Source organism: Hyperoodon ampullatus (genome assembly GCF_949752795.1).
Source record: "Hyperoodon ampullatus genome assembly, chromosome: 1".
NCBI lineage: Eukaryota > Metazoa > Chordata > Mammalia > Artiodactyla > Ziphiidae > Hyperoodon > Hyperoodon ampullatus.
In genome coordinates, this window is record NC_136914.1 from 110,403,982 (window position 1) to 110,423,175 (window position 19,194).

At 42.0% G+C, this 19,194-nt stretch overlaps 1 protein-coding gene across 1 annotated transcript in view; it reads left to right on the forward strand.

The window, feature by feature from the left end:
- Positions 1-11,829: 11,829 nt before the first annotated feature.
- Positions 11,830-19,194, forward strand: part of TMEM26 (transmembrane protein 26) — a gene marked incomplete at both ends in the record, with an annotated part of 42,256 nt that continues 34,891 nt past the window's right edge. The window contains one exon of the mRNA XM_079705319.1: positions 11,830-12,020. Coding sequence (XP_079561445.1) covers positions 11,830-12,020 — 191 coding nt within the window. The remainder of the gene's footprint in view (positions 12,021-19,194) is intronic.

Here is a 19,194-nt window from a genome sequence, read left to right on the forward strand (position 1 = left end):
TTTGAGGGAACACAATTCAGTCCATAACATTCCACCCTCATAGTACTTAAGTTATGACATATCAGTGAGAATAGTAAATATCACTCAAGGGTTTTCCGTCCTCTTCTGGGAAAAGGCTTAGTGTGTTTGGCTGTACACAGGACAATTGTGTCATGTTACATATAAGGATGACATTGTTATTTACCTTATTTGGAGATTAAATATGGCTTAAGGAGATGTATATGGATGACAAGTTGACAAGAGGTGGACTTGTGATGATTAATTTTGTGTGTCAACTTGACTGGACCATGGGGTGCCCAGATATTTGATCAAACATTATTCTGGGTTTTTCTGTGCAGGTGTTTTGGGTTCAGATTAACATTTAAATTGGCAGACTGAGTACAGCAGATTGCCCTCCATAATGTGGATGAGCTTCATCTAATCAGGTGAAGGCATGCATAGAACAAAAGGCTGACGCTTCTACAAAAACGAGAGAATTCTCCTGCTTGAGAGCCTTGAGAGTGGAACCTCTGTTCTTCCTGGTTCTACAGCAGGCTGCCATTCTTCAGACTCCAACTGGGACATGGACTCTGCAGATTTTGGACGTGCCAACCTCCGTAAGCACATGAATCGATTCTTTATAATACATACATACATACACACATAAATCCTTTTTTTCCTGGAGAACTCTGACTAATAGTCATTCATGCATTTCAAAGGCTGGCTATTGCCCACTTGTCACTTAATCATGTATACACACATTTATTGTAAATGTTTCCTGTGTAGTCATGTTCACCTTTGTTGTTGCAAAATTTAGGAATCAGACAATCCTAGCCAGAGTTCCCACAGTTCTATGACTCCTAATTTGAGTCTGAAATTTGAGTGGTTATAAAATATTCAGATGACTACAAAATATTTCCTTAATTCTCTAACTTACCAGCTGCACGAACTACGATGAATTATCTGCTCTGAAATCCAGTTCCTCATTTGGCAATGGGGATAAAAATACATCCCCTTTCTATACTGTGAGATCACTTTAGAATCTCATGGGATGACTCGTAAAAGCTCTTCTAAAGATACAAAGTGTCATCACATCACTGGCTGTATTACTATTACTGCATGACATGCATATGCATTTGTAACTGTGGGTTTATTTTGAATTAAAAATTCCCAAACCTTAGGAAACAGACCTTATCTCTTATCATGACAAACATCTTAGGTTAAATGAAGGATGGTTACTAAGCGGCTCATGTGCTGCTACCCTCCCTGCCCACTGCCCTGGCCAGTATCCAAAGTCTACCAGGGATGCACTTTACCACTGAGCTTGGGAAGAGCTTTAGAATTCTTCTAATGCCTGTATTCCTGGCAGCCACTACCAGTGGACCTGAGTAGGCACACAAATGGATACCTTGTTGTCGTCTCTGAATTAGTTATTAATTAATCAATTCTGTGGGCCGTATGGACCTGCCAAAGGCATGTCTAGATTACTGTTAATTTATATAATGCAACATATATCTATGGAAGAGTGAGGAACGTATGTCCAACCTTAATTGCTGCATTTAGCAGCCACCAACTTTGCAGCTGTGTCCCACAGCCTTTGTGACCTTTGTGTTCGTAAATACAGACATGTCTGCTCTCCTCTGCAAATTTCTTTACAAATTCTGCAGGTCGTGGGAGCTGTCTTTGTAGAAGAGAGTTTTTTGAAAGGGAACAAGAAATCAGAGACACTGTGCCAAGAGAAGAAAATAGGCTAAATTATCCACCTTCCTCACCAACCCTTACTTGCCTTCCTCCCCAACTAGAGGCACAACTAGTCCTTCTGGGGCTATTTTCCCAATTCTTCTTCAGATTACACAGAAAAAAACAGAGTTCTCTGATTAAAGTTAGCCTAAGGTTTTATGTTTCTTTTTTCACTGAGTCATACAAAAGAAACAAAACACATTCAGATCAATCAAAATCTAACCAATCATATAGCGTTATTAAACATAGCATCGACCGAAAGAAAATATGAACTCCTTTCCCAGGAAGGATGAATGCCAAGAACAGAGTAATTTTCTGGCTTTGTCTTTCATATCTATAAATTTTATTTTTGTGCAAGTCACTATGTTCCTGAATAGCTGTTGATGTTAAACATTGGGGGAAACTTATAAATGGGCAGTGAAATGCATTAGGGATTACCAGATGTTAGCTAGCCACACTCCGTGAGAGCCTTACTCACATCTGTTTCTGACCTCCAGAGTACATAAAACACTCTCTTTTCTCTTCTCTTATTCAATCTCCTTATTTTCCTGGCCAAGTATATACTGGATGCAAAAACTTTTCAGACCGAAACTTGGCATGTGAACTCTTGATTTGGCTGCAGTTGGGTTACTACCAATTTGCAAAATAAAGTATGAATAATAATCCAAGCTGTAAGAGTGCAAGTAAAGTAAATCTTTACCATCTTATCAGGGAATATAAATCATTCTGGCACATACGTCAACCTTAATTTCTGTGTAAAAGTTCCAGATGTAGTTATGATTCTATTTTATAAACATAACCAACTTGTTAGGAATAATGAGAGCGAAAGACCCCATGGATCTCATGAACGGCCCTTCCTCATGAACACAGTCTGAGCCCAGAGCCTTGGAATTCGACTGAGTTCACTTGACAATGTTGCCTCTCTACAGGTTTTCCTGGTCTCTTTGTTCCTGTCCCTCACTCAATTAAACGCCTTTTCCCTCTACTTATTTTCTGCCATGTATATGCCTCCTCTTGACCTACAAACAATAGATTAGACTTTTGGGGTGCAATCAGGGCCAAAAAGGGAATTTTTTTTTTAGAACACATATCTGCAGTAATGATTTAGGATACCAACCTCCACTATTTTTTGTATTTCAAAGTAGGCTTCAACATGAAACTCTTGCTATGGGTTTTCAAACCTAAGCTCTTGGTCATATCAGACTCCCACTGCTGCTCTGCCTGCCTGGCACCTGGGCATCACCACCTCTCTCTGTCCACTGTGTGCAGGTCTTGCGTAGACTGGTCAGACCACCTAGGATTCTCAGCCACAGTCAAAGTTGGTTCTTCTTTATTAGGTACCACTTACTGTGGTCCAGGTGCATTACCTTCTCCAGTGCCACAACAGCCTGTTAGAGCAGAACTCTTAGAATGAGGAAAGGGAGGCCTAGATTCATGTACTTGTCTATAGTTACATAGTTAGGTCACTTGGTACCTAAGCCCTTCACCAGGAGCTGCTTCTTTCCTGGCCGTATTAGAAGCATCAATTCTGACCATTCCTCCCATTTCTGCAATCCTTGGTCATTGAACAAAAGGTATCGCCACTCCATCTCCTCTCCTTGGTGTTATTTTTATCCCCTACTGTTCTTCAATTCTGTACCCCTGAACAATCCCAACACCCCAGGTGCATTCTCCTGGCACCCCATCGAGCTTTTGCCTTCAGCTAAGTGTCATCCTCTGTCAATGCCATCTGGGTTGAACATCTTCTGCCTCTCTTAACTCTCTAGACATCTCCTTTCTTTACTCAGAACCTTGACACATGGATTGGTTTTCTTTTCTAACAAATTTAGTTTTAAGAGACTGTGACTTTCTCTTATTCTTACAGGAACATTGGCTTTCATGGTGCCTTTATTTTCTTCCATTCTGCTGACTTCCTCCTTTCCCTTTTTGCCCTGCCCATGACCTTTACAGCTGAGGTCCAAACAGGAAACATTCACCATCCTTGGTTCTCTTAGAACCCCACACTCTGCTCACCCTGTCTGGGAAAACTGAACTGAAGATGAAGGCTACAACCTACTTTCTCTGTATTCTCTCTACAGCTGGACAGTTGAAGGCTGCCAGAGGAAGCTGCATATTCCTGTATGTTGGTGCTAATGCTACCTTGGAATGTTCATTAACCCTTGACTTGCCTTTGATTAGAGTCCACTCTCTTCTCCCTCAGATACAGGCCCAAGGCTTTACCAAACTCCTAAAGATCCCCACCCAGTGCCCTCCCCTCCCTGCCAGCACGCAGCCTCACGCCTTACTTCACTGTGACTGACAGCCCCTCGAGCCTGATCTCTGTCAACTTCCCGTCTCCTTTCAGATTTTGCCTTATCTAAATCCACATGCTTCCTTCCTTCCTTGCAATCTCAGAGGACAAGAAGTCTCTTCTCCTGCCTGGAATCCCTTCCCCTGTCTCTCCATTCGGCTAACTCCTCACTCCTCTGTTAAGGCATCTCAGATGGTCACTCTTCCAAGATAGGCTCTGTCGAGCTGGTTCCATAGTTGGGTCAGGTGACTCCCAGCTACCCTCGTGCTTCTGACATGCTAGTGTAAAGCTGCTTAGGTGTTTGCTGCCTGGACCAGGCTGGGAGGTCCCCAAGGTCAAAGACCTGATCCTTCTCACCTTTAAATCTTCAATGTAGTGCAGGCCTGTCACCTAAAAGGGACACAGTTTTACTGATTTGTTTTTGTGATCAACTTCCTTCCTTAAGTGAGCTGGATGTGTTTCCGTAACAGTCTAGACAAAAAAAAAAAAAAAAACACATAACAATCCCCCCCCCAAAAAAAACCCCACCAGACTAACAGACTCAATAAGGATGTCCTATGCTTTTACATCTCATTTCTATTAAAAACAAAGATTTTATAGATAATGCAGTATATAACATATATTATGTGTGTGTATATATATATATATTTATACATATACACATACATATTCATAATTTTTCTAGTACTTTATATGCAATAAAAAATATCTTTTGTTTTCCATTCTTAACACTATTATACACTTTAAGTAAGTCACCTGCCCATTCTGGGCCTCAGTTTGCAAAGTGAGGAGGCCGGACTTGGTAAGCTCAGTGAACTCTTCAGTAATGAGGTGATTGTCTGATGACAATGATAATCAAGCAGAGGCTCTAGGCCTGGGCGACAGCAGAGAAGTAATTGACTCTGCTATTCTAAAAGTATTTTCAGGGCTTCCCTGGTGGCACAGTGGTTGAGCGTCCGCCTGCCGATGCAGGGGACACGGGTTCGTGCCCCAGTCCGGGAAGATCCCACATGCCGCGGAGTGGCTAGGCCCGTGTGCCATGGCCGCTGAGCCTGCGCGTCCGGAGCCTGTGCTCCACAGCGGGAGAGGCCACAGCAGTGAGAGGCCCGCATACCGCAAAAAAAAAAAAAAGTATTTTCAAATTATCACATAATTATTCCCTTACCTGACATTTCTAAAGTGAGCTTTTGAATTTATAAGCTGCTTTCAAATTAAATGAAATACTCAGATAAATTCTTATATTAGTATATCAATTTCCTTTTTGAAAATACACCTTTAAATTTTATAATAATTTTAGATTTATGTAAAGTTTGCAAAGATAGCGCAGACAGTTCCTGTATACCCCTCATCTGGTTTCCCTCTTGTTAATATCTTACATTAATACCAACTAAACTCTAGACCTCATTTGGACTTCACTAGTTTTCCACTGTCCTTTTTCTGTTCCAGGATCTCAGTGAGGACACCACATTCATTCATCATGTCTCATTAACTTCCTGTGGGCTGTGAGAGTTTCCCAGTCTTTGCTTGTTTTTCATGACCTTGATGGTTTCGAGAAGTACTGGTAGGGTATCCTGCAAAATGTCCCTCAATTTGAGTTTGTCTGATGTTTTTCTCATGGTTAGACTGGGGTTATGGGTTTTGGGGAGGAAGACCACAGAGATACAGTGCTATTCTCATCACATCATATCAAGGGAATGTATACCAACATGACTTATCACTGTAATGTGAACCTTAACCTCAGTGTCCTTTTATGGAGCAGTTTCATATTCGTTACCTCATGTGACTCTTTTAAGGATCATGGCATATACAAGCCTGGCATCCCCAGCTCCATATTACAAAGGAAGACCCTGAGTTGGGGGTTGAAGCCAAGGCATTATGACTGTCACCCTATCAATCTCTCCCTAGCCCCCTGACGATCTCTTCTAAGTCACACCTAAAAGAAGCATTTATAAGAAGCATCTTACGATGCTTTCCTGTATACATTCATTTTAGTGCTCCTGTGGTTAAGAATTTTCATGATTAAATGCTACATGGTATCTTCATGACTACAGCTATAATCCTAGGCTTATAATCCTAGGCTTCTTTGGACAAATCCAAAATGGATCAACATGTCCAATCAACCAATCAAGTAACCGACTAATCATTATTTAAATTCACATTTGGAATGAACTTTTTTCAAACGGATTACTTGGTGTTTGATAGTCATACTTTATTTTCTGAAAGATTCAAGCCTTCTTACCAGACCCCAAAAATCTTTAAAAGAAAGTTGTTTCTTCATCTGTAAAATAGGCTTGTGATTTACACAGAGATACAATATTTTGGGTGTGTATTTCAATATGATAGGAAGGGGGCCTGATAACTGTCCCTCTGGAGACACTAGTAACAATAATAATCATTGGTATTATAATGATAGCAATAATAATAATAGCTAACATATTTAGCTCTTACTATGAGGCAGAATCTGTGCTAAATGATAATCTCATTTCATCATCAAAATCTATGGGTTAAGTACTACTTAACCCATAGATTTATATCCTCATTTTGCAAATGAGAAAACTGAGGCTCAGCGAGATAAAGAAACACCAGAGTTTACACAGGTCATATTCTTGAAGCATTTACTTTGCTAGGGCTGCCATAATAAAATACCACAGACTGGCTTAAAGAACAGATATTTGGGACTTCCCTAGTGTTCCAGTGGTTAAGACTCGATGCTCCCAATGCAGGGGGCCCGGGTTTAATCCCTGGTCAGGGAATGAGATCCCACATGCCGCAACTAAAATATCCTGCATGCCTCAATGAAGATCTTGCACGTGGAAACGAAGATCTCACGTGCCCCAACTAAGACCTGGCACAGCCAAATAAATTTTAAAAATAAATAAATAAATAAATAAATATTAAAAAAAAAAAAGAACAGATATTTACTTTCTCATAGTCCTAGATCACAGAGAGCAGTTTGCTTCTGTCTGAGGCCTCTCTCCTTGGCTTGCAGACGGCCGCCTTCTCACTGAATCCTCACATGGCCTTTCCTCTGTGCATGTGCACTCCTGTTGTCTCTGTGCACCCAAATTTCCTCTTTTTATAAGGACACCATTCAAATTGGATTAGGACCCACCTTAATGGCTACATTTTAATTTAATCACCTCTTTAAAGACCTTATCTTGAAATCCACTTACATTCTGAGTTACAGTACTAGGGGTTGGGACTTTAACATATGGATACAGGGAGAACATAATTCAGCCCATAACAGGAACTGTGACTCAAACCCAAGCTGCATGACTCCCAAGCCAAAATCTTAACTATTTAGCTATCCTGGGAAATGAATCTTACACTTTCAGGGTAGTCAAACCACCAGCATTTTTAGACTTACGTATCATCACAGCCAATCATGCAGTGTTTCCACTGATCTGTGATCTCCCTCCATGTAATAGAATGAAGCACTGAGCTCATACCAATAACATTTACTACTTTATTATTTACCCCATCATTTACAAGCAGCTGGCCTTAGAAGAGGACTCAGCTATGATGCCAGCTGGAGAATAACATATTTCTGTTTTGGGGTGTTGCTTATTCAGCCCTCACTCGTATCTTCATTTATTTATTCAACAAATATTTACTGAGTGCTTGCTATAATTTGGGCATTTTTCTAAGCACTTTAGAAATATCAGTCAATTTAATCCTCATAATACATGAAGGTATTATCATTATTCTTATCTTACAGATGAGAAACCAAGGCTCAAAGAGGTTAAGCAACTTGCCAATCACTTAAGAGGTGGTGACAAGGCTTGAAGAAGGTAACTTGAAGGCAGCCTCACTCCAGACCCTTTGCCTATACTTCAGATTTCTCTTCCTTGCTAGCTGTTAAAGTGTCTGAAGATTGATAATTACCTCTGACTTTTCCTTTTTTAAAAATAAGAGTAATTATTACAGTTATTAGTAACTTAGCAAAGATCTGTTTTTCCTCTACTATTATATATAATGTGAAATAGCTGCAATTAGAGCTCCTATTTAATCCTTATGTTTCAGAACCGTAAATAAATCTGTGAGTTTTCTGGTTCAAATTTGTGATCTAGCAGCTAAGACTTCACCTTTGAAATAATAGAAAAGATTTTTAAAGCCAGAAAGGATGCAATTAAAACAGTGCTAGAAAGCATGGGGGGACAGACCAGGCATTTTGAGGAATTTCAGGAAGATAGAATACAGATAGGATAGGGTCAATGGAGAAAGTAGAGCAGAAGAAAACAGCCTAAGAGAACAGAGGTGAGCACAGCTCTTTCCATGAGAGCTCCTAAGAAGCTAAAGTCATACCAGCAAGTGTAAAGAGCAGCTGTGCTCAAGGTATTTATTCAGTAACTATATTCAGACCGTCTATATTGGGGACCATCGCTACTCCTTACCTAGAGCCCTCAATGATCTCAAGTTAAAATCTGAGAAGTGTTCTTTAAAGAAAGAGGGGGGTGGGCTGGGTGCGACTCCTAGTAAGGGTGTAAAGAGAATCAGAACACTCTTGGTGGTGGATGTGGCTCTGGCAGCAGCCAGGGCTGGGGGATGGGGTAGAGGAGAGAAGTCAAGGCAGCTCTACCAAGGCCTGAGTGAGACACACTAAGCACTAGCTCTCAGAGGCTCAGGGGAACCCTCCTTACACTGACACCACTGTCTGCTTCTGTGTGTGTGCGTGTGTGTGTCAGAGTGATGTCTGAATAGGATCAAAATGGGGCTATGGGAGAAATGAACATTATTAGGAGGTTGTGGCTTTTGAGACCAACCTGCAACTTTGGTGGCTCTGGATGCAGACATGACTTTGGATTGCATCACTATTGGGACGCCGTGGGTGGGACCGTAATTGTGTGCACACTCTTTGGATAGTATCAGGCAGGGACATCTCTAGCACTGTAGGTGTAGGAGATTTTTTTAATTGCTCAATGCTTTTTGCTTTTCTAAAGATTATTGGACTATTGGCTTGAAGGTTTCAAAATATTTTTCAAAGCTTCCAATTTTCTAAAACGGGTTTAGGAGAAAATTAAAAAGAACTAACCTTAAAGTGCTCGTTAATGACAGTTTTGTTTTTCAGATCCAGAGACAACAGAACCTATACTGAATCTAAACCTTCAAAACAGAGAAAAACAAAGATGTGGGGAAGATGTCAGATTGACCTCCTTTCTTTTTGTTAACCTCTTCCCCCGGAGAGCCCTTCTCAGGAGACCTGAGAAAGAGAAAAGCAACCCCCTAAAGCAGGCAACTGGTCTGGCACTGTCAGCCAGGTCTTGGTCTCCTCCTGGTGAACACAAAAATTTCACAGCACATCCACATCAAGCAAGGCCACTCTGTGAACGTGATGGATCAAGACAAAAGATAGGACCACTCTACAATCACGTCTGAACACAGACAAAACATGAACGTTGTCCAAACCACAAAAATTACCAAACATCCTCCACCTATCTAAATCAGCTTTAAGACACTCAATTGTAGAATTATTAACCCTACTTCCTGATAGCATCCAATTTAGAGTAAAGCCCCACCGTATTCAGCCCTCTTTAAAATCACCTAACACAAGCCCAATCCTTTCTAGTAAGTCTTTTCTAACCTTTCTGACAGCTTCTTAGTGAGACACCCCACAGTTCTCCATGGAGTGTGTACTCCCTCCCTAAAAACGTAATAAAACCAACTTGTTCAGCAACAGATGTGTTCCTGGTGGTGTCGGGGTGGAGGATTTTGACAGGTCTTAGGAATGTCAAGTTTCTCTCTGCACTTCTATTATTTCTTGTCTCAGATCATCAAAGAACAGCTCCCCTGGACTAAGTTTCCTGGTCCAGGCAGTAATTGCCAAGGTTTACCAAGCTCTTAGGACGTGCCAGGAGCTTTATATGAATTAACTCATTTTAAACTCACAATGGCCCTACGAGTTGAGAGGCTTAGTACCCCGTTTATAGATGAGGAAACTGAGGTACAAAGGTTACACACAACTAAGTGGCTGAGCCAGGAGTCTAGGACAGCCAGTTGAGCCAGTGCTAGGGCTCCAATGTCCACACCATAATGCTTCCCGCTGTACAGAATCATTGCTGTACAGTCACTGGTCACTGTGCCATCAGCCTACACTGAAGGGCACTATAATAAACAGCCCCAAGATATCACTGCTAGGTTTCCTGTAAGATCTGGAAGAATGCAGACCCACAGGAAGAAAAAAAAAATCTCCTTAATCACAGCACCAGAAATAACCAAGTTTCTTTTAAGTAACTGGATGTTTTTTCACCTAATGAAGACAGTAATTGTATAAGTCAGAGATTTCAACCTAATTTAAGACAGGTATGGGATGATTTTAGACTGAATAAACCTAAGCAAGAAAGACATTCTCTTTGAGTTTTACTTTCAATTTTACTAATGTGGTCACGAGAGCATTCCTGGTTGGTAGTAAGAGGACTAGCATTTTTTTTTTTTTTTTGGCCACATCACGAGGCATGGGGGATCTCAGTTCCCTCATCAGGGATGGAACAGAGGCCCCTGCAGTGGAAGCGCAGAGTCTTAACCACTGGACCACCAGGAAAGTCCCAGGACTAGCATTTCTTTATTTTCCCAGAAAGAGGGAGGTTGAGGCACAGAGGCTTGGAAGGTAATAATTAATATCTAGCAAGATCTCAATAACTTAGCTTCATTTTATTCTATTCATTTTTGGTAATTACCTTCCATTTATAGCCTACTACACTGATTTTCCATTTACAAGTGATAAAAAGATTTCTTTAAAAACTATTTCAGTAAAAATTTGAGTTCGTTTAAGGAAAAATGTTAAGTAAATAGTGGTACAGGGGGTAGGAGACCAAACAAGGAAACAAAAATCATGAAGGTGCTTTGGGAAACGCTGACTTCAGTTTCCTCTTTGCTTTGGATGCTGGCAAGTCGGAGTTTACTTCATGAGTCATTGATGTCAAGGGTACAGTTCCCTACTCCATGAATTTCTCCGTCTAACCTAAACCTAGCTTTATCTTGTCTCCCCCTCACTGTCCCCTCTGCCCTCTTGTCTTGCCACCTTACTTCCTTTCAGAAAAAATAGTGTGTGGGGGGGCGAGACATAATAAAGATTATCTCTTTGCTCTAATAACACCTGGTCCAAACAGTGGAAGTGACCCGGGCTACCCGTCCGCTAAGCGAGGGGCAGGGAGCTCTGGGAAAGCCCAGGGCGCCTCATTTCCTCTAGACCGGGGAAGTTTTAATTCTTCAAACTGGGCTGGAACCGTATTTCTAAACCTGCCTGCGCAGCAGATTCTCCGGCTCTCCTGCGTCCCATCTCAGAGTCACCATGAGAGCCTGTTCCTGCAAGAAGTGCGAGTGAATTAAAGTACTTCAGTGGAAAAGTAAGGGAACCCCCCAGCCCCCGACGTCCCCCTCCCCCTCTCTGGCTATGCAGCCCCACGACCTTCAGTCCGCCTCCCTCTTTCCAATTCCTCGGAGAGGCGAGGTTCTCGAGGACCCCACGGAGGCCGGGCGGCGGGGGTCGAGGGCAGGGACGGAGAGAGGCCTCCCCACTCCCCGGGATTGGGAGGGGGATGGGCAAGCGCGGGAGAAAAATGCCTGGGAGCCCGAGCAGCGCAGCCCCAGACTCCCCGGAAAGCCCGAAAAGCTGGGTACACAATCGCCTCTCTTTCAAGAGTTCTCAGGAAGTTTGGGGGAGGGGCGCTCCGCTCGCTCCTGTGCGCGGGAGGGTGAGGGAGGACGACAGCAGCGGCAGGTCTCGGAGCTGTCGCGTCCCGCCCTCGGGCGGGCTCGGGTGCTCGCGGCGGCGGGGCCTGCGGGGCGCGGGCGCGGGGCGCGGGCAGAGCGCGCCGGGCGGCATGGAGGGACTGGTCCTGCTCAACGCCCTGGCCACCCGGCTGCTCTTCGTGCTGCACTCGCTGGTTGGAGTCTGGCGAGTGACCGAGGTGAAGAAGGAGCCGTGGTACTGGCTGCTGGCGCTGCTCAACCTCTTGCTTTTTCTGGAGACGGCGCTGACCCTCAAATTCAAGCGCGGCAGAGGCTACAAGTGGTGAGCGCACCCCGGGTGAGGGCGGGCACGCCGAGTCCCCGGGCGCTGTCCCCTGCGGCACTCTCAGGCGGCCCAAGAGCCCGTCTCCCCGAGGATTCTTTACTGGGATGCGGACCCCCTTTGTCCTCGCTGGGAGCGTCGAAAGAGCGTGGGATGCTTGGGCGTCGCTTGGACACCACGGAGTGCCCCAGGGTACCAGGGCAACCCGGGAAAGGGGAAGGCTCCAGTTGCAGCCACGCGCCACCCAACCCCAGGTCTAGCAACTTGAAAGATGGGAAAAAAGAAGGGAAGCGCTTGCATGCTCTGCAGAAAGTGCTCCAAAGTGGGAGAGTAGTGGGGCGACGGGGGTGTCATGTGCTCTGCGTTCTGAATTTGGGGTGTGGTTGTGCACGGCTTAGCCTGAGTGCATGCAGTTATGGGAATGCCCTTCGCCGGGCATCAGCGACTTGTGTAAGGGCTTGTGCACATCGGGCAGCACTGGGGGCAGCGCTTCCCGGGGTGAGAAGCCACTCGCAGCACGTCTGTGGTTTCAGCCGCTTCGCCGCAAACCAGCCCCAGCATGGCACTAGCCTCAGGTGTCCTCCGAGCTTGGTTGCTTCCGAGCCTTGGTTAATGGTCAGCCCATCTTGTCAAATGTGTCATTTCTTGCTTGTTGCAAACAGTCTGCTTAGTTTCACTTAGATTTGTTCTATATCACCTTGGGAAGTTATCTTAGATATAAATGTGTGATTTTGACATTGGTTTCACTTAACCTGCTTAGATTCACTTAACCTGCTTAGATAACCTGCTTAGATCTTAATTTGCTCTAACTTGTACTAAGATGGTACTTTTGAGATGAATGTGCATTTCTGAGCTTGTTTGCTCATATAAAGTTTATATAGCATTTACAACGTTAAAAAAAAAAAAAAAAAGATGGGTTACGATGCTGGTGAAGGTACTAGCAGGCAGTGGTTCAGCCTTCACCTCAAGGAGCCAAACCGCAGACTCTTTTGTGATGTTTTATTTCCTCCCCAAAGACTTGGATGGCAATCAAAGAATTGAGAAAAAGACTCCCTGCCATTTACAAAGAGCCTCTACCTCTATGGCTCCACTCCCAGGAAATTTTCAGCCCAAACTTATCTGAGTTAGGCCTCTTTCTGTATTATTTTTTAAAACAATGAGTCTGTGTTTTCATGTATGCCATATTTAAGAAGAATACCGACTGCTATGAGATAGAGGAAAATAGTTAGCCAATTCAAGAATTATATACGTGATGTCATATTAAGAAAAAATAAAAGAAAAACTCCTCTGGACAGTTTTACATATTAAACTACAAAAGGCTGTGTATTTCACGACAATCCAAGGGAGAGAATGCGTTGTCTCTTAAAATCATGTGAGTCTTGCTTAAATTTTCCACTGTCGAAAAATTTCTAGAACTACAATGAAGGAATTATTCAAGTAGAATCTTAATTTAATACAACAAGGATTGGAGGAATGTCACTGCCCCTCCCCCCATTAACAGCTTATCAAGCAAGAGAGATCTGAGGAACTTTCCTGTATGCCTTTCGGAAATCTCAAAGAAAAATAGTATTAGTTCCCCAAATAAGAAACAAAAGGGAGAAAAGTGTTCACCCAGCAAGCAGATCACATGAGATTGATTTAGTTTTTACTGAGTAGCTTTAACGTGCTAGGGTAAAAAATATCTTCAGTAACATGAGGATGAACTCTGAGGCTTAAATATGTTCCATGTAAAGTAGTCCTGCCACCAGCCATCATCAGAGCTTCTGGGAGAAATGTCAACCTCAGAAGAGGGACCAGCTCAATTGGCCCTGAAATATCCTCCTTCTTCTCCAAGAGTGAGGGCTTAGCTCACATTAAGTCAAAATACCATGCCAGTTGTGTAGAAATACTGTAGGGAATGGAACCTTCATGTCCATATCACCATTGACCGCTGATTGACTCAGATTGACATGTAACTTAAAACTGAAAGAGGAAAAAAGGTTGGGCCAAAAACTGGTGATTGTCAATATGGCAAATTAAACAAGAAACTGGGGACATGTTTGTATATAGAGCATGGATTCAAAATCAGACAGATAATGGAGTAAAAATCTGGGCTTTCCTACTTACTTGCTGTGAGGCACTGAATAAGTTACATAACCTTTTTGAGTCTCAGTTTCCTCATCTATAAATACTTATCTCATAGGTTGCTATAAATTAAATGAAATAATATATGTTGATGGTCAATGAATACAAAAAAAATGGTCTTTTCTAGATCCTAGAGTTTTTCTTATTTTTCTTCTTATTAAAAAATATTCTGTGTCCAGTGGACATATTTTCTGTCTGTAAAAGTCAAAAAACTTTACTTGAGAGACTGGCCAGTAAACCAGGGTTCAGGGCCAAAAAGCAGAAAATAATTCTCATCTTTATTTCAGAACACGCCCATGATGTATATTGTATATTATAGCACTAACTGAAAAAAATTTTTGCTGGCTCAATATCAAGATTACATTTGAGAGTTAGCAAAAAAAAAAAATCCTTGATAGACTTGGCTATTATAAAATTTCAGGAACAAATGAGTCTTTGTAAAATGATCTAAACAGAAATGTGATTAGTAATTCTTTGTTCTACTGATTTTACCAAATAAAACCAAGTCTACAAATATCGTCATTTTCGTGATGGAGAAAGGTCACATGCTGTTCTTTCATAAGTTTGAGAAAAAAATCAGAAAGTGGAATGCTAAAAAAATATAGAAAATTATCCCGGATATAACATGGTGACACTTAAGAAGGGTTTGATTTGGGACATACTTCATTTCTGGATTGAAGTTTTCTGAGTGAGGCAAAGCATAATTTTTTTTTGTTTTTGAACGTTAAAAAAAGTTGTCATTAGAAAGTCAAGGCTGATGGAATGAAAAAAAAGATAAAGTAAAAATCATGGCAGTATCTGTACCTCTAAGTAGGAAAATGTTACTACAGAGATCTTTATGTAGATCTACATAATATAAAGATATATGTATATTTTTTTTTGGCTGAGTTGGGTCTTCGTTGCTGCGCGTGGGCTTTCTCTAGTTGCGGCGAGCAGGGGCTACCCTTCGTTGCGGTGCGTGGCTTTCTCATTGCAGTGGCTTCTCTTGTTGCAGAGCACGGGCTCTAGGTGCATGGGCTTCAGTAGTTGCAGCACATGGACTCAGTAGCTGCAGCATGCAGGCCCTAGAGTGCATGGGCTTCAGTAGTTGTGGAGCATGGGCTCTAGAGCACAGGCTCAGTAGTCGTGGTGCACAGGTTTAGTTGCTCCACGGCATGCGGGATCTTCCTGGACCAGGGATCAAACCAGTGTCCCCTGCATTGGCAGGCGGATTCTTAACCACTGTCCCACTAAGGAAGTCCCTATATATGTATCTTTCGATCCATTGGTCTTACATTTTTGACTCTACCCTATAGAACCAAAAGTACCCATATACAAAGACACACATACAAAAATACTAATTTTCATCTTGTTAGTGGAAAATAAAGCTAAATGCAACCTGATTATTCACCAACAGATTGGTTGAAAAATTGTAATACACCCATACTATAGAATATTTTGCTGGTATTAAAAATAATGAGCTAGATTTTATCTATTGACTTTGAGGGATGTCCATGATATGTTGTCAGAAGAATAAAGTTACAGACTTATGTATATTATGCCCTCAATTTCAAAAAAACAAACTTGTCAAAGAACTACCCTTTGTATCAATTGAATACATTGTCTATTTACTAGTCAAGAAGAAGAAGGAGGGGGAGAGGAGGAGGAGGAGAGGGAGGTGGGGAAGAAGGAGAAGAGAATGAGAAGAAGAAGAAGAAAAAGGAGAAGAGAAAGAAGAAGAGGAGGAGGAAGAGGGACAACCCTCTCATACTGAAAATCAATCAATCAATCAATCAAGGCCTGAATGGTGGACTAAACTCTGTTTACACATGAAGTGAAAATTTCTTTTCTGGAATATCAGATCCATGAAACTCCTTTAGACTGCTCTAGGCTAGTTTGAACATTGTTCCTTTTATTAAAATTTGCACCTGGCCCCAAATAAATCAAATCTATAGAAATCATGGTGCAATAAACAGTGCTATAGAGGAAAATGTGAAAAAAATTTCTTGAAACGTAGCAAACATATTACACTTGTCCAAAGAATGTTTCTTTAGTTATTCTTTGGATAGGAAAAATGGAACTAGAGCTGCTGAGCTCAGCTGTCCAGGGACAGGCAACATTACATCAACACTAAGAACTTGCCAGTTGGAGGAGCTTAATTTGTTGGAATCCTATAGAATAAAGAGGGTAAGCCAACGACACATTCCTTGTTAGGTCCAACAAATGTGTGCTGGTGGAATTTGGCCCTTTTCCCCTAGTATTTATTAATTTCATCTGCTATTCACTTACATTTCATTAAGATGGAAATTAGTATCACTGCTTTATTTTTTCTTGATTTGTTTTCTATTGTCTGGGCAACAATCCAAAGGATCTGTGAATTACCATTTAGGTACAGTCAAACAGAAGATAAGATTTCCAGTTGCTTTCTAGCTAATACTGATAAAATATTCCTCAGGAAATAGAAAAACGATCAAGATTGTGACAAATTTGAAGCCTGTTTACTTAAAAGCAGGTGGTATCTGAGAATAAGTAGAAATCTAAGTTGAATTTATTGATAAAACTGTAGAATTTTAAGCACTGAGCTTTCTTCATCAAAATTTCAAGAATACAAGGTAAATATCATTGAGTTAATAAAACACCTCACTTATATGGTCACCTTTCTGCATTGTCTCTTTCTCTTCTCTCTTTTTAAAAAAAAAATAAATTTATTTATTTATTTTTGGCTGTGTTGGGTCTTCATTGCTGTCTGCAGGCTTTCTCTAGTTGTGGCGAAGGGGGGCTACTCTTCGTTGCGGTGCGCAGGCTTCTCATTGCGGTGGCTTCCCTTGTTGCAGAGCACAGGCTCTAGGCGTTCAGGCTTCAGTAGTTGTGGCTCGCGGGCTTAGTTGCTCCGCGGCATGTGGGATCTTCCCGGAACGGGGCTCGAACCCGTGTCCCCTGCATTGGCAGGCGGATTCTTCACCACTTCCCCACCAGGGAAGTCCCCTCCCTTCTCTTCTATTAAGTTGAATCAGACAACTATTTGTTGACCTGCCTACTAAGTAAGCATGACACATGCTAGACACTGTGAAGAAACAGAAAACAGATACATTTGAGATTTTAAAATAAAACGTAGCATTTCAATGAAGTGTTCAAATGTGTGGGAATAAGAATAATTATGAATATTTAGCATTTTGTGATGTTCGGGCTCTTTGAAGTGTTTTACAGAACTTCCCACTTGATCCTGACAGCAGCTGTAGTTATTTTCTGTTTCTGTTTTTTCTCCCATTTTTAGGTGAGGAAGCTGAGGCACAGAGCTGTTAAACCATTTTAAGATCATTGAGTCGGTGATGGGGAAAGCAGGGATGTCAAGACTCTAACAATTTAGAGGAGAAAAGGCTGTGAGGAGGGGTGATGGGGCAGGGTGGGGACGTGGGTAGGGGATGGTGAGTAGGGAGAGAAAGGGGGCTTTACAGCATTTGAGCTGGAGCAGGAAAAGCAGATATGAGAGAGAAGAGTGCCAAGGCTGGGTAAGTAAAGGACATCCTGAGGGAGGTGAGTGTGGGGAAACGATAACAGATTTCTCTGGAGGAAACACAGAGCCTTATCATTCTTCATTCAGCAAAAATACCTGGAACATCTCAAGTGTGTTAGATGTTTTTTTTTAGTGCCAAGAATATGGAGGTGAATAAAGCAGGTAAAATCCTGCCCTGAAAGAACTCGTATCTTAGTCAAGGGACTCAGAAAATAAAGTTAATAATAAACAAGTGTGCTGAGGGGGAACTGGATAAAGGCAGTCAAAAGGTACAAACTTCCACTTATAAGATAAATAAGTACGAGGGATGTAATGTACATGATTAATATAATTAACACTGCTGTATGTTGCATATGAACGTTACTGAGAGTAAATCCTAAGACTTCTCATCACAAGGAAAAACTATTTCTTCCTATTTCTTTTATTTGTATCTGTATGAGATGGATGTTCACTAAACTTACTGTGATAATCATTTCATGATGTATGTAAATCAAATCATTAATGCTGTACAACCTTAAACTCACACAGTGCTGTATGTCAATTGTGCCTCAGTGAAAAATGGAAGAAAAAAGCCAGGTGTGCTGATAAGTAACAATAAGCAGGTAAACAAATGAGTGATCAGAACTATGAAGGCCTAAGTGGGATGGGTTATAGAGGGATGGAGGCCCCGGGGAAGGTTCCACTGGGTGGAAAGAGAGATGTCTAGCTGGGGAGGCGACATGTGAGCTGAGTCCGGTAGAGAGAGAAGGAGCCAGGCAAGGGAAGAGCCAGGGAGACGGTGAAAGAAGTGAGAGGAAGAAGAGCTATGCGTGCTTTGGGACACTTCTCACATCCTCCCAGAAGACAGAGAAATACTGACTTTCTCTTCTAGTCTTCATTGTCTCTTCTCCCCATGTCCCCTGCCTCCAAGTGAGAAATTCCTTCTAAATTTTATATTTTACCATATCTCATTTTAAAAAATTGAAGTATAGTTGATTTATAATGTTTTAGGCATACAGCAAAGTGATCCAGTTATATACACATACATACATACATACACACACACACATATATGTGTATATATATAGTCTTTTTCAGATTCTTTTCCATTATAGGTTATTACAAGATATTGAGGGCTTCCCTGGTGGTGCAGTGGTTGAGAGTCCGCCTGCCGATGCAGGGGACACAGGTTCATGCCCTGGTCCAGGAGGATCCCACATGCCACGGAGCGGCTGGGCCCGTGAGCCATGGCCACTGAGCCTGAGTGTCTAGAGCCTGTGCTCCGCAACGGGAGAGGCCACAACAGTGAGAGGCCCGCGTACCACAAAAAAAAAAAAATAAAAAGATATTGAATAGAGTTCCCTGTGCTATACAGTAGGCCCTTGTTGTTTATCTATTTTATACACAGTAGTGTGTATCTGTTACCATATCTCATTTGAAACATCATGTGTTTGAAAATGTCTGGCTGGCCCCCAACTAAAAACAGGAAAGATAAATTAAACATCAAAAGAGATTCCATCCTAACCTGATTGCAAATTCAAACCAATTGTGTAAAAAACTCAGTGAAATCTGATTTGA